General features: G+C 40.8%; 1 protein-coding gene and 1 pseudogene across 3 annotated transcripts in view; one reads left to right on the top strand and one right to left on the bottom strand.

Annotated features, from left to right (window-relative positions):
* LRRIQ4 (leucine rich repeats and IQ motif containing 4) overlaps positions 1-15,833 on the top strand; it is a 47,608-nt gene that overhangs the window by 24,706 nt on the left and 7,069 nt on the right. For 2 of the 3 annotated variants that reach the window (XM_077160983.1, XM_077160984.1), the window contains exons 2-4: positions 92-1,143; positions 3,265-3,438; positions 4,712-4,850. In XM_077160983.1, coding sequence (XP_077017098.1) covers positions 124-1,143; positions 3,265-3,438; positions 4,712-4,850 — 1,333 coding nt within the window. In that variant the 5' untranslated portion in view covers positions 92-123. The remainder of the gene's footprint in view (positions 1-91; positions 1,144-3,264; positions 3,439-4,711; positions 4,851-15,833) is intronic. The other variant, XM_077160985.1, reaches the window with a different exon arrangement.
* LOC143682174 (SWI/SNF-related matrix-associated actin-dependent regulator of chromatin subfamily E member 1 pseudogene) lies at positions 14,525-15,833 on the bottom strand (annotated as a pseudogene).

Raw genomic sequence — 15,833 nt, forward strand, 5'->3', positions numbered from 1 at the left:
AATTGTAATTTTATCTTTTTTTGGAGACACTAAGTCTGGTGGCAGGTAAATTCTGCTTTTTCTTTCTTTCTTTCTTCTCATGTTATTTCAGATTTTTGAGTCGTTGAACTTTCCTTCAAAATAATGTCAAAGGACATAAAGCTGGTAGAATGTTTGTCTAAAATTCATCAGAGAAATAGTCCACAACAGGTCAGTTACAGAACATTCTTCATTGATGCTTCTAATGGGAGTCTGACTGCCATCCCACTGGAGGTCTTAGAAGGAAAGGACTTAGAAGAAGTGCATTTGGAAAACAACCGGATTGAAACAATTCCCAAGGATATTCACCATTTAAAGAATCTCAGGATCCTCTACCTGAACAAGAACAACCTGAGGAGTCTGTGTCCGGAACTGGGCCTGCTGAGCCGCCTGGAGGGCCTGGACTTGAGCTGCAACCCGCTGCCCTTCTCCTCGCTCCAGGTCATCGGCTACATCCGTCCCCTGCGCGAGCTCCGGCTCTACAAAATGGCCCTGCAGGAGTTCCCCGTGGCGATCTGCAAATCCCTTCACCATCTTGAGCTGCTGGGGCTGACCGGAAACCTCCTGAGATCTCTGCCCAAGGAGATGGTGAACCAGAGCAAACTGAGGGAGATCTACCTGAAGCAAAACAAGTTTGAAGACTTCCCGAAGGAGCTCTGCGTTCTCTACAACCTGGAGGTCATCGACCTGGATGAGAACAATCTCAGTTTCATCCCGGAAGACATTGGGAACTTGACCAGGCTGCAGAAGTTCTATGTGGCTTACAACAAAATCCTCTTTATACCCGAGTCGCTGGGCCGCTGTAGCACCATGACGGTGCTCGATTTGTCCCACAACGTCCTCCACGCCATCCCGAGCACCCTCTCCGAGCTGACAGGGATGAGGGAGATCGGGCTGAGCGGGAACCAGCTGGAGAGGGTGCCGCGCCTCCTCTGCGGGTGGACGTCGCTGCACCTGCTCTACCTGAGCCGCACCGGGCTGCGCGCGCTCCCACGCTCCTTCAGGCGCCTGGTCAACCTGCGCTTCCTGGATCTCAGCCAGAACCACCTGGAAACCTGCCCTTTGCAGGTCTGTGCTCTGAACAAACTGGAGATCCTGGCACTGGATGATAATAAAATACAACAGGTACTGAGTCCCTTCTGTCTCTATGTTCTCGTTAAGAGCCCTTCTGTCTAAACATCAGCTCCAATCTCGGTGGTTTATTCCAACTCACTAGATGGGCAAAGATCTGGGGTTAACTAAGATATCCAACAGGGTAGCAATTTATATTACTCTCGTTCCCTAAGTAACAATAGTAATTACAATGATTGCTAATGTTTACTTAGAACATGGATGAGGCACTCACTGGGCTGAGTGCTGTACAAGGATCGTCCCATTGAATCCTCACAGGACTCCTGCTGTGAGCAATATTATCCTTAGTAACAAATGAGGAAAACGAAGCATACAGGGCTTAACTAACTGACCAAGGTGGCACAACCTGTATGTGATAGAGCCAGGATTTGTCCTACAGCTGCTGGCTTCAGGATCTATATTCTTAACAAAGACCATCTCCTGTCAGGGATTGCTTAAATGGCACACTTTTCTAACACACCCTTAGTCCTTAATATTCCAGTTATGGGAAACTGCAAAAACAGATGTGTCCCTAAAACTCTGCCATGTTTACACCAGGTGGTAGGTTCAGAATTGTTCATCGTAGCATTGTTTATAATCAGGAAAGATGGGAGACCATCTAAATTTCAGTCAGTAAGGTTATGGGCCAACAGGTTGTGGCCTATCATAATATGGAATGCTTTACAATAATTTAAATGAACTGGATTTATGTGTGTAATATAGGTAAATCTCAAAGTCAAGATGTTTATTTTAAAAGCCACCAAATTGCAGCACATTATGATACCATTTATAAATTTTCAAGCCACACAGAACTATACACACAATTTGAAATAGACAACGAAGAAAGCTTAAGCATCAGTTTCTCCAGAGACTGACTTAGTCTGATTAAAAAATAAATAAAACTGGAAACATTTTATAGCACTTTGGGGGAAATGAGTCCTCACCTTATACAATTAAAAGAAAAATGTCTTATGAGAGATTCCAGATGTGTGAGATTTTTACAGATAAGTTACCCCTATACTCTCAACTGTGAGTGAACAATTCACCAATTATCTGTCTGTTCCACCCATCTATAGAGAAGTTGGGGACTGAGCGGAGCTCTAACCATTCTCAGGAAAAGTAGGATGGCAGATTAGGGAATGGGTGCAAGGAAAGCCCAAGAGCTAAAGTCAGAGAACCTTCCCAGTTAGTAAACAAGCCAGATAAAAGAAAATGTGGCTCAGCGTGAATTAAGAAGCTGTTGAGATACATAGCTGGGCTTCTCCCTTCTACAAGATAATGCGGCATCACCCTATACATCAGTAGGGTGATTGTGTCAAATGTATCAAGAAGAATCTAAGTTTTCCAATAGGTAATTGTGATAGTGAAGCAGATTTGGGGTTGTCAAAAACAAAAAATCTGTTGATTAGAGGTAACCCATTGAAGGCAATGAACTTTTCATTACAGGAGGTGTTTGAATATGGACTGGATGGCTAGAAAGTTAGAACAGAGGGCCTTTTAAAAATATGGCAGCTTGTGAAATGCCTAGCTAGTAAATGAATAGGACACACAGCCTATGTATTCATTAGAAGATGGAACATGACAATATATAATAACTTTAATAGTCTTAATCAATCATTATAGTCTAAGTGAAAAAATCCTGATTAGAAATAGTATATACATATATTTACTTCCAACTGAGATTTCAACTAAAATTTCAAAATTGCTGAGTTAAAGCCTTTTAAAGTGAGGGGTCATGTAGCTAAATTTACCAATTCCAATGACTGAATTTATTGTATTATCACTGTAATTTTACACAAATAATGCAGGTACTTTTTCTTTCAGTGGTGTCAAGCATTTACCATACTACAGTTCACAGATTTACAATAAAGTAGGTTAAGAATTGCTCCAGTTTAAAATAGTGCATAAAAGTGAAGAACAGAGAGGCTCAGGACAAAAAGTGGAACTCTTGACTTCAGATCTACGAATATACTTATATACGCCAGCACATGTGCAAACTTTTCATCGGTATGAGATGCTAAATTGCTCTACTTTTTGTTTAACAATTTGCCTCAAAGCCAAAAGCCGAGTTTATTTTCTTCCTGTTAAAAAATAATTTTGAACTGAAATGTAACTTATCTTTTTGAATACTTCTAGCTACCTTCAAACTTCAGCTCACTTTCAAAACTGAAGATACTTGGACTAACAGGAAACCAGTTCTTTTCTTTTCCGGAGGAAGTTTTTGCTTTAGAGTCTTTAGAGAAGTTATACCTGGGGCAAGATCAAGGAGTCAAGCTTACCTGTATACCAGAGCACATTAGGAAACTGCAGGTAAGCCTCCCCAGGTGAGCAGGCAAAGAAGCATACATCACTGACTTCTTCAGTAGGCTGATAACTGAGAAAACATGTAGGGGTCCCTGCAGGCTGGTGTGGGATAACTGATCATAGATTTCCAACAAAGCCCCAAACAAGCAGACATTTTCACATTTTGAGGTTTCCACTGTCTTACTGAACAACTCCCAGATCCATACCCAAAGAACATTTTATTGTGAATGCTATTGGATATATCATGCCATACTTCTTTCCACTGTGTGGTTTGGCATGTTTTAGTTGCAGAAATATGGAGCGATGACTCATACATCTCTTCCTTTAATTTCTACTTTTCATAAGTAGCCCCCTGAAAATTCTACTATTTTGAATTTAAAGATCACACAGGTGACATGGCTCAGAATCTGCATTTTGGAGCCCAGGACTCTCCTTAAGGGATGATCTGACCCCCATCCCTACATGGTGGCAGCTTCTCCTGCTGTCCAGCAAATTGTGGTTTATTTAACCGTTGTGCAACATTCCTGCTGAAGATGGGTCCACGGTTCTGTGCTGAATTGTGATAAAGCAGCTTCATTCAAAGTACCACACAGTGTGCCTCCATGCAGGTATACTTTAAAGAACTCTTATTTTTGTCTGTTCCTGTTACCTCACTCTTAATAATGATCAAGTAGGGTGGACCACTGCACAACCCCTAGTCATGGAACCAAGCAACAGCATGTTCAGCACAGTTATTTCTCTCCAGAGGCACGTTCGTGTACATTCCTTTGCCCTGTCTTCATAAAGCACCATCAACATCTTGCCCCTTGTACATCTTGCTCTCTAAAATCCTAGGGTAAAATGCAAACATTACATTTTTTGCCCAGTGAATTTGTAATAGTTAAATTGAGTACATCCATATCTTGACCTGTGCATTTTGGCTATTTCCATTTGGGTAATGTTGAGACGATATTTGAGGCTATTATAATTCCATAGCAGCTGCCAGAGAAAATTAGCTGTTGAAAGGGAGAAAATGATAAATGTAGTTAAATGATTCAAATTATTTTTCCCTGAAGTTCTAGTGAAACAAATAAGCACTAGATTGCCATGTTGTGTTTCCCCTACTTAAAAGGGAAACAAGTTTCATAATTTTTTATAATATGTTTTAAGATATGTTTTCTCTTTATCCCAAATGTATAATTTCCCCAGTGAAAGAGTGTGGAACTCACAGGTGATTCTGGTTGCTATAACTCATTTATCAGGTTAAGGATCATTATAGTATACTCTCATGTTGTTTCAGCATCTTAAAGAGCTTCATATAGAGAATAATCACCTGGAGTACTTGCCGGTATCCTTGGGTTCACTGCCTAATCTGGAAGTTCTTGATTGCCGCCACAATTTGCTTAAGCAACTTCCAGATACCATTGGCCAAGCTCACGGTGAGGAATCTTAATAGATCAGCAGCCTTACAGAGTTTGGGGCCAGTGTTTCTCATGATTAATGGCTTCTTTGTGTCACTAAAGACGGAGCTTAGTTTTTGGAGAGCCGAACCCCACCCCATGACCTCCTTGCAGGCTCATCTGTGACATGGGAACAACTAGGGGCCTAGGTTAGTAAAGCTAGTACAGTGAAGAGCCTTGCAAAGGAAGTTGAATTGTTGGCTGGTCGTTGAAAGAGAAGTAAGTAGCAACTGCTGAGAAAATTTATCATTCATCCATCCATCCATTCTTTATACCACCAACAATAATTTGCATCTTGGTCATTAATCAGTTGAATAAAAGTAAAAATATTAGCCCAGAGTAGTGAAATCAGTAAAGGGGACTTTATTTTTTAATGCAATTTTATTGATATATATTATATATTCACATACTATGTAATCATCCAAAGTGTAGGATCATGGTCCACAGTATAATTGTATGCTGTACATTGATCATCACAATCGACTTTCTTTTTCCTTTCTGTGAAAATAACATATATACAAAAAAGCAATATATTTCAGAGCACACTACAACAGTTAGTTGTAGAACAGATTTCATAGTTTGGTATAGGTTACAATTCTATGATTTTAGGTTTTTACTTCTAGCTGCGCTAAGATATCGGAGCCTAAAAGAAATATCAATATTATGATTTGTCAATCCTGCGCATGTGTTAAACCCCACCTTCTTTGTATACCTCCACCATCTCCTTTGATCTTTCTCCTACCCTTTAGTGGTATTTGGGCTATGCCCATTCTAACTTTTTCATGTTAAAAAGGGCTGTCAATAATATGGGAAAGGGGGATGGAACTAGCTGATGTTCTGGAGAGGCTGCCTTCTCTGAGTTTTAGGGTTTATCTGGCCTAGAAATCCCTCTGGAGGTTGCAATTTCTGGAAAGTAATCATAGTGCATTGAATCTTTGTAGAATCTCATATAAAGCCCTGGGTGTTCTTTAGGGTTGGCAGGCATGGTTTTGGTTGGGAGTTTGGCAAACCATGATAGGTAGCAATGTCTAGTTGAAACTTGCATAAGAGTAGCCTCCAGAGTAGACTCATTCTCTTTGAACTCTCTCAGCCACTGATACCTTATTTGTTACACTTCCTTTCACCCTTTTGGTCAGGCATTGTTGATCACATGGTGCTAGGGACAGGCTCATCAACAAGGGGGACTTTTGCAGCACATGACTGACATGGGGAATCACATGATTCATATTTAAGTACACACTGTGGCCCACTGGGTTAAACCATTCTTCCTCTATCCATCTGCCAATCCATCCAACCACTTAACAAGCTTTTGTTGAGCACCTACTGGGGCAGATAAAAGATGTTTTTTGTCACAGAGTGCAGAATCCCCACATTCGTAGACGTGTTCCAAACTATAGTTGTTTTCCTTTAATGAAAAGAGGATGAAGGAATAAGAGAGTGGACACTGTCTCCTACCCAGAAGATATTAAAAAATTGAAGGCAGAAGTAGATATCCAATACTCCTTACTAATGCTCCTGACCATATATTCTTACCCTATCCTTGGAGGAATGAAATGTTTTCAAAAATTTTTAGTGTTTACTTTTTCCCTCTCTCTAATATTTATTTACACCAGCTCCAACAAATTTCACCCAAAGGAGTCATAAAGAAGGCAACTTGGTTTACATCATTAAATCTGATGCCTTTTGTTACTGTACTAAAGAATGCACTTTTTAAAAAAGAGGTAGATTCTTTTATTCAGGAGTACAAAAAGCAAAAATAAAAAAATAGGTGAGGAGAACTTATCTTAACCATTTTAAACATGCATTCACATTTTTTTATTTGTAAAACTTTATTCTGACTTCCGGGCCAAGATGGCAGCTTAGCAATGTGTGCATTTTAGTTCATCCTCCAGAACAACTACTAAATAGCCAGAAACAGTACAGAACAGCTCCTGGGCCACGTCAGTGACCGGATACACAGCATACTACAGGTGGACCAGCTGGACTGGCTGCAAGCCCACCCAGACCATGAGTTCCCCAAGTCGTGGCAGGTGGCGCCCCTCCCCCACAGGCTGCTTCCCAGAGGGGAAGAAAAGAGACTTTACCAGCAGCAGGGGCTGAGCCCAACAAAACGCCAATTGTGGAATTAATTTAAAAATTCTGACTACTAAAAATAGGCCCCCAGCTCAGGTGAACCTGGTCAAATTGTAGGTCGCTCATTTTTGCCCCGGTGCCAAGGGGGCAGGGCTGACAGAAAAATAAAAAAAAAAAAGGAAACAGAGGTTTTTGTGGCTGTGTTTCTACAGAGGCTTGACTGCCTTTGGATACAACAGCAGGACTTCTCAGGCTGCAACTGCCCCACACAGAGGGAGAAACAAGCTCATTTGAGGGCTTGTCTGGAGCCTGTGCCTTCCCCAGGGGAGGAGTGAAGCCCAACTCAGGTGGAATCCCTCCCTCAAGGAATTCAGACCCCAGGGTTTGGTAATTTGAAGCCATTAAAACCAGCCTAAAACCTCTCCTCTGTCTCCACCACGCTCTCAGCAGGAAGGGTCTGCCAAAGTTAAAGGTACTGCATCATCTTATGCTAGTGGGACCTGCAGGCAGACAAGCACCACACACAGGGCAGGATAAGAAAAACAGAGTCCAGAGACTTCACAGGAAAGTCTTTCAACCTGCTGGGTCTCACCCTCAGGGAAAACTGATGCAGGTGACTCTTTCCTCGTTATAGGAGGCCAGTTTGGTCTGCGAAAATACGGCTGGGGTCTATAATACCTAAGTAGACCCTCCTAAGTGTGTGTGTGTGTGGGGGGAAGGCATCATACAAACAGGGCAAGAAACAAGAAAACAAGAACTGAAAAATTCTCCTCTGTTAAATGAAACCTAAGCTAGAGGTCCACATAAAGCTGAACTAAACTGTCAAAGAACAGATAGACAAGAAATTCATCCAGCAAGAAAACACTAGGTAAAAGAAGTGTAAGCAATCTCCAGAATAAACTAATTAAGGTAATTAAATGCCTAGATGCCAGCAAAAAATAACAAATCACACTAGGAAAATTAAAGATATGACCCAGTCAAAGGAACAAACCAACAATTCAAATGAGATACAGGAGCTGAAACAATTAATTCAGAATATATGAACAGACATGGAAAACCTCATCAAAAACCAAATCAATGAATTGAGGGAGGATATAAAGAAGGCAAGGAATGAACAAAAACAAGAAATTGAAAGTCTGAAAAAACAAATCAGAACTTATGGGAATGAAAGGCATGGTAGAAGAGATAAAAAAAAACAATGGAAACCTACAATGGTAGATTTCGAGAGACGGAAGATAGGATTAGTGAACTGGAGAATGGAACATCTGAAATCCGGCAAGCAAAAGAAAATATAGGGAAAAGAATGGAAAAATATGAGCAGGGACTCAGGGAATTGAATGACAATATGAAGTGCACGAATATACATGTTGTGGGTGTCCCAGAAGGAGAAGAGAAGGGAAAAGGAGGAGAAAAGCTAATGGAGGAAATTATCACTGAAAATTTCCCAACTCTTATGAAAGACTTAAAATTACAGATTCAAGAAGTGCAGCATACCCCAAAGAGAATAGATCCAAATAGACATACTCTAAGACATTTACTAATCAGAATGTCAGAGATCAAAGAGAAAGAGAGAATCTTGAAAGCAGCAAGAGAAAAGCAATCCATCATGTACAAGGGAAGCCCAATAAGACTATGCATAGATTTCTCAGCAGGAACCATGAAGGCAAGAAGACAGTGGGATGATATATTTACATTATTAAAAGACAAAAACTGCCAACCAATAATTCTATATCCAGCAAAATTGTCCTTCAAAAATGAGGGAGAAATTAAAACATTTTCAGACAAAAATCACTGAGAGAATTTGTGACCAAGAGACCGGCTCTGCAAGAAATACTAAAGGGAGCACTAGAGACAGATAAAAAAAGATGGAAGAGAGAGGTGTGGAGAAGAGTATAGAAAGGAAGACTATGAGTAAAGGTATAAAGAAAGAAAATTAGATATGACATATAAAATCCAGAAGGCAAAATGGTAGAAGAAAGTACTACCCATGCAGTAATAACACTAAATGTTAATGGATTAAACTCCCCAATCAAAAGACACAGACTGGGGGAATGGATTAAAAAACAAGAACCATCTATATGCTGTCTCTACGCAAAGGACATGAGGGCAAGGACACAAATGGGCATTTGCACACCAATGTTTATAGCAGCATTATTTACAGTTACCAAGAGATGGAACAGCCAAAATGTCCATCAACAGATGGGTGGTTAAACAAACTGTGGCACATGCATACAATGGAATATTCTGTAGCTGTAAGATAGAATAAAGTTATGAAGTATGTGGCAACATGGATGGAACTTAAGGACATTGTGCTGAGTGAGATTGGCCAAAAACAGAAGGACAAATTCTGTGTGGTCTTGCTGATACGAACTGACATTAGTGAATAAACCTGGAATATTACAGTGGTAACAGAGACCATCAGGAGATAGAAATAGGGGGTACAAAAAGCAGGCAACACTGAAGCTGGGGGACATCAGTCACCATTTGATAGAGCAGCAGGAGGGCTTTGCTGGCAAGACAGCTGAATACAAGCAGGAGATGAGGCACCTCCATTGGATGCTGTGGGACAAGCAGGAAATCCTGGAGCAAGCACTGCATCAGAGAAGGTGTGGTCGCCAAGTTCCCTATCACAGGCCCATACCATATATTTGTTCTTGGAATGGCAGAATTTTCTAGTAAAGCTCTTTAGGCCTGATTTTAAAAAAAGCTTTATTCTGAGGCTGCTGTGTTCTGCCCACCTGACAAGTCAGTCTATGCTTCAAAAAAAAAAAAAAAAAAAACATATATATATATAGGAGAAGTTGTAGGTTTATAGAAAAGACATGCAGAAAATACAGTTTCCCTATAGCTTCCCTCACACACATAGTTTCTCCTATATGCCAGTTTGAAGCTGTTGTATACCCCAGAAAAGCCATGTTCTTTAATTCTGATCAATAGTGTTTATAGTGGGATCTTTTGATTAGGTTGTTTCATGGGGATGTGAGCCACCCAATTATGTTGGGATCTTTTTGATTAGTTGTTTCCATGGAGCTGTGACCTACCCCCTTGTGGATGGGACCTTTTTATTAGGTGGCTTCCATGGAGATGTGTCTTCACCCATTCCAGGTGGGGTATTTACTGAAGTCCTTAAGAAGGAACGATTTTGAAAAAAGCTTCAGGGTCCACATAGTCAGGAACATTTGGAGATGTGGAAGGAAAATACCCCTGGAGAAGCCTTATAAAGCAAGAAGTCATTTGTTTTGGTTTGCTAGCAGCTGGAATGCAATACACTAGAAACAGAATGGCTTTTTTTTTTTTACATTTTAAATAACTTTATTGACATATAATTCACATACCATACAATTCACCCTTTCAAAATGTACCTATTCCCAGAATTATTCAGCCATCACCTCTTAAACATTTTCATCAGCCCAGAAATAAGCCTCAAACTTCTTTTTTTCAGTACTAAAAAACACCAAATAAATGCAGACATTCCTATTTTGATCATTCCGTTCTGCATATATAATCAGTAATTCACAATATCATCACAGAGTTGCATATTCATCATCATGGTCATTTCTTAGAACATTTGCATCAATTCAGAAAAAGAAATAAAAAGACAACAGAAAAAAGAAATGAAATGAAAACAGAAAAAAAAAATGATTATACATATCACACCCCTTACCCCTCCCTTTCATTGATCACTAGCATTTCAAACTAAATTTATTTTAACATTTGTCCCCCCCTATTTATTTTTATTCCATATGTTCTACTTATCTGTTGACAAGGTAAATAAAAGGAGCATCAGACACAAGGTTTTCGCAATCACACAGTCACAACGTAGAGCTGTGTTCCAGTAGCCATGTTTCTTGATGATGATTGAATAATATATAGCTTTCAGAATGGCTTTTATAAGGGGGAATTTATTAAGTTGCAAGTTTATGGTTCTAAGGTCATGAAAATGCCCTAATTAAAGAAAATCTATAAAAAAATGTCCAAGTTAAAGCACCAGCAAGAGGTTACCTTCAGTCAAGAAAGGCCAATGACATTCAGAGTTTCTCTCTCAACTGGAAAGGCATATCGCAAACATGGTGACATCTGCTAACTTTCTCTCCAAGCCTCTTGTTTCATGAAAGCTCCCCCAGGAGACCAGCTCCAACAGTCTCTGGCTTCATGGGCTCTTGTGAGTCTCATCAGTCACACTCTCTCTCTCCAAAATGCTTCCTTTTTTAAAGGACTCCATTAAATTAATCAAGACCTACCTGGCAGGGGTGGAGTAGCAACTCCATGGAGGCCATCTAATCAAAAGTTACCTCCCACAATTGGGTAGGTCACATCTCCATGGAAACAATCAAAAAGCTCCCAGCCAGCAATATTGAATGAGAATTAAAGGACATGGCTTTTCTGGGGTCCACCACAGATTAAAACTGGCACACCGGTAGACAAAGCTAGCAAATGTCACCATGTGCCTTCCCAGCTAAGCAAGAAACCTGCACATCATCGACCATTTCTTTGAAGTTTAGGTATCTTTATCTGGATGCCTCATTTTGGACATTTTTATAGCCTTAGGACTAAATTCCCTTTTTAAAAGACATTCTGGGGCAGGACACGGTAGCTCAGCAGGCAGAGTTCTTGCCTGCCAGAATTGTACACAGGTACGATTCCTGGTGCCTGCCCATGTAAAAAAATAATAATAATAAAATAAGAAATAAGCCATTCTGTTTCTGCTATATTGCATTCTGGCCGTTTTAGCAAACCAAAACAGATTTTGGTACTGAGAGTGGAGTGCTGTTGTTTATAAATGCCAAACATGTTGAAACAGCTTTTTAGATGGGTAAGGGGGAGATTCTGGAACAGTTGTGAGGAGCTTGATAGAGAAGGCCTAGAATGCTTTGAAGTGACCAGTGGTAGAAGTGTGGACTCTGAAGATACTGATGAGGCCTTAGACAGAAATGATGCATGTGTTATTACAAACTGGACGGAAGGTGATCCTTGTTTTAAAGTGGCAAAGAATCTGGCAGAACTGACTACTGGGCTTGGATGGAAGGCAGATATTAAAAGCCATTAGCTGGGATACTTATCTGAAAATATTTCCAAATTAAATGTGGAAAGTGCGGCCTGGTTTCTCGTCGCAGCTTATAGTGAAATGCTACAGGAAAGAGATAAGCTGAGAACTGAACTCTTGGGTACAAAAAAAACAGAAATTGATGGTCTGGAAAATTCTTGACTTCTAGAAAGGGAAACCCCAGATAACAGTGCCCCACTTGAGGAATTAACCAAACACGGAACGAGTCTGCCATTTGAGAAAAAGCCAGGATTGGAGATGGAGTTATCGAGGAAGGATTTGTGGAAAGTCCTATTGTCTGATAGTTATGATTCTTGTATACTACATAGAAAACCAACAGGAGTGTTGCGGGATCTGTATGAATGGAACCACTGCCAGTCTGGACTAAAAGGGACAGAAAGGGGACAAATTGAAGGAAAAATAACTTCAAAGGCAGAACCATAGACGCTAAGGTCTGAAGCCAGGATACCTCAGGCCAAGAGAGTTGTGCTGGTTTGAAAGGATGTATGTCCCCTAGATAAGCCAGTTTTTAATCTTAATCCAATTTTGTAAAGGCAGCCATTTCTTCTCATTTCTATTCAGCATTGTATGTTTGAAACTGTAATTACGTAATCTCCCTGGAGATGTGATGTGATCAAGAGTGGTTATTAAACTGGACTAGGTGACGACATATCTCCACCCATTTAGGTGGGTCTTGATTAGTTTCTGAAGTTCTATAAAAGAGGAAACATTTTGGAAAATGAAAGATTCAGAGAGAGCAGAGCAAAACAACATAACCATGAGAAGCAGAGTCCATCAGTCAGCAACCTTTGGAGATGAAGAAGGAAAATGCCTCCCGGGGAGCTTCATGAAACAGGAAGCCAGGAGAAGAAGCTAGCAGATGTAGTAGATGATGCTGTGTTCACCATGTACCCTTCCATTGAGAGAGAAACCCTGAAATTCATCAGCCTTCTTGAACCAAGGTATCTTTCCCTGGATGCCTTAAATTGGACATTTCTATAGACTTGTTTTAATTGGGACATTTTCTCAGCCTTAGAATTGTAAACTAGCAACTTATTAAATTCCCCTTAAGAGCCATTCCGTTTCTGGTATATTGCATTCCAGCAGCTAGCAAACTAGAACAAGAGTGGACCCATCAATGTACTTGAAGAGAGTTAGTTTGCTCTGAAGGCAAAGGGCAGGCCTTCTGCTTAGATGTTCTGGAAGAGTTATGGTGCCCCAGGCCTCCGAGAGGATGGAGCACATTCCCTGGGGATTGTGAGGGGCCTGGCTGCCACTCCAGTGTCTGGAGGGGTTGAGCAGGTACCCCAGAGATGACAGAGATCCTACGTGCTGCCCAGATGTTTGGGGAGCTGAGAAAAAGATAGACTCCCCAATGTCCCCAAAGTTTGCATTTTAAGTGAACAGGACTGCTGTGTAAGCCCTTGGTAAGGGTAGGACTGCCTTTCTATCAAGCCCCAAGGATAAATGACTTTCAGACTTTGAAATCTAATGGAGTTTGCCCTCAGGTTTTCATAACTCTGTGATTTGCTTACTCTAGCTGTTTCATATCAGCAAGATCATACAGTGTTCCTGTGTTCCTTCCGCTCTCCCCACGACGGCAATGGGAATGTCTGTCGTCTGACTGTCCCTCCTTTGTATGTTGGCAGCATATAACTTGTCCTGTTATTTCTAGGTCCACAGCCAGAGGAGAATTTTGCCTTAGGACAGACCATGCCTGTAGCTGACTTTGATGAGACTTTGTGCTGGTTTTGATTTTGTATTGTACCTGTATTTTTACTGGAATGGTTTAAGTCTTTGTGATATTGTGATGGAATAAAATGTACTTTGTATATGGAAAAAACATGTCTTTTAGGGGCCCAGAGGGTGGAATTTGCCACTTTGAAACTATTGTGTACCCCAGAAAAGCCATGTTATTTAATCCTGATCAATAGTGTTTATGGGGGAGCTCTTGATTAGGTTGTTTCCACAGAGACATGACCTACCCAATTGTGGACTGACCTTTTGATTAGGTGGTTTCCATGGAGATGTGTCTCCACCCATTCAAGGTGGGGTTGCTTAGTAAAGTCCTTTAAGAGAGAACCACTTTGGAAAAAGCTTTCGAGTCCACACAGCCAGAGACCTTTCGAGATGCAGAAGGAAAATGCCCCAGGGAAGCCTTATAAAATGAGAAGCCAGGAGAGAAAGCTATGCCTTCCCAGCTGAGAGAGAAACCCCAAATACCATCAGTCATTTCTTTGGAGTCCAGGTATCTTTCTCTGGATACCTTAGTTTGGACATTTTTATAGCCTTAGAACTGTAAACTTGCAAGTTAATAAATTCCCTTTTTAAAAGCCATTCTGTTTCTGGTATATTGCATTCCAGCAGCTTTAGCACACTAAAACACCCTATTATTAACATTTTGCATTAGGTACAAAATGTTACAATTGATGAAGGTATTGTTATAATTGTACTATTAACTATAGTCCATAGTTTACTTTACTGTTTGTATTGTATAGTTTTATGTCTATTTTTTTTAATTCCAAAAAACATCATTTCATTTAAAAAAGTATTTAGAACACATAAAACAAGGCAACATGTATTCTTTTTTCTCCTCTTCTGGTATGGGATCTGTTGGTATCTCTTCCACTGTTGCACTGTTGTTCTCTGAGCCAGTGTCGCTATCCCTGGTGCCTTCCTCTGCCATACTGTCAACCCCCTCTTGCCCACGCTCCTTGTCCTCAGTAGATGTACCTTCTTCACCATTCGGTTGGCCTTCTGTTGTTTCTTCAAGGTGTGTCTCCTCTGTCTCCATTGGAATGCTCTCATCTTCCTTCTTTTCTTCGATTTTATTAGTTGCTTACTCTTCCTCAGGAACAGTACTGCTCTGATTATGTCCAACTTGTTCTACTGCCTCTTTCTCCCTTTCCTCCTGCCTTTTGTGGGCCTGTTCCTCTGTCTGTGCAATTTCAGCTGCGATTTTCTCCATGTCCACTTCTACCTTCAAACCACATAGCCTTTTAAGTTCGTTGTTAAATGAATCTGTGCTTTCCAGGAATTTCCTCTTCTTTTTCTGGTGTTGCTTCTCTATCTGAAGAAGTTCAGCTTCTAGTTTTCACTGATGAACCATTAAGGACTGGACCTGTCGCTTGAGGACCTGCATTCTGGCTTTTATGGTGACTGACCGAACGTGTGGTACCATGCTCTCACTAAGGGTTTCACTGATGAGGCGGTGGTTTCTCTGGAAATGGGCGGTGGCTGTATGCTTCATTGAAAAGCCATCATCGTAATCATCTGGATCTTCAGCAGGCTGAATGCTCATGCAAGGTTCTCCTTTCTCCATGTGAGACTGTCTCTGATGACTTTCCTCCTCTAAAGCAACTTCTGCATGACTTTTTGCATTTATGTAAGCAAGGTATGAGGGGACTTATGATAGGCTTTCATAGATTCATTGTGCTCTATCTTTTCTGCTTCATATTCATTTAAATACTCTTGTTTCTCTTCATCAGTGAGATCTCGCCACATGCCACCAATAATCTTGCCAGTTTCCCAAAACTTTAAGTCAGGGTTGGAAGGCTTTACTTGATCCCAGACCTTTCTGCTGTACCTCATGTAGGGCATTAGCAGCTTATCTGGTAGCTTTGGGGGGTTTTGAAATCGTAATACCAGAGGATGCTGTGACCCGGCTATTGGTGCCTGGGTTCCCTCCCAGCCTGTAGTTGTTGTAGGTGAGATGACTGTATGGATTGTATCCCAAAAACCCTGGTGTACTGGACATTTGTGTTGCAGGAGCTGGGGTGGGAGGTGGGGCATAAGATGGTCTTTTTGACATTTTGGAAGATTAAGTTCTCAGTTCCTTAAGAATG

The sequence above is a fragment of the Tamandua tetradactyla genome, chromosome 5 (genome assembly GCF_023851605.1).
Source record: "Tamandua tetradactyla isolate mTamTet1 chromosome 5, mTamTet1.pri, whole genome shotgun sequence".
Classification (NCBI taxonomy): Eukaryota; Metazoa; Chordata; class Mammalia; order Pilosa; family Myrmecophagidae; genus Tamandua; species Tamandua tetradactyla.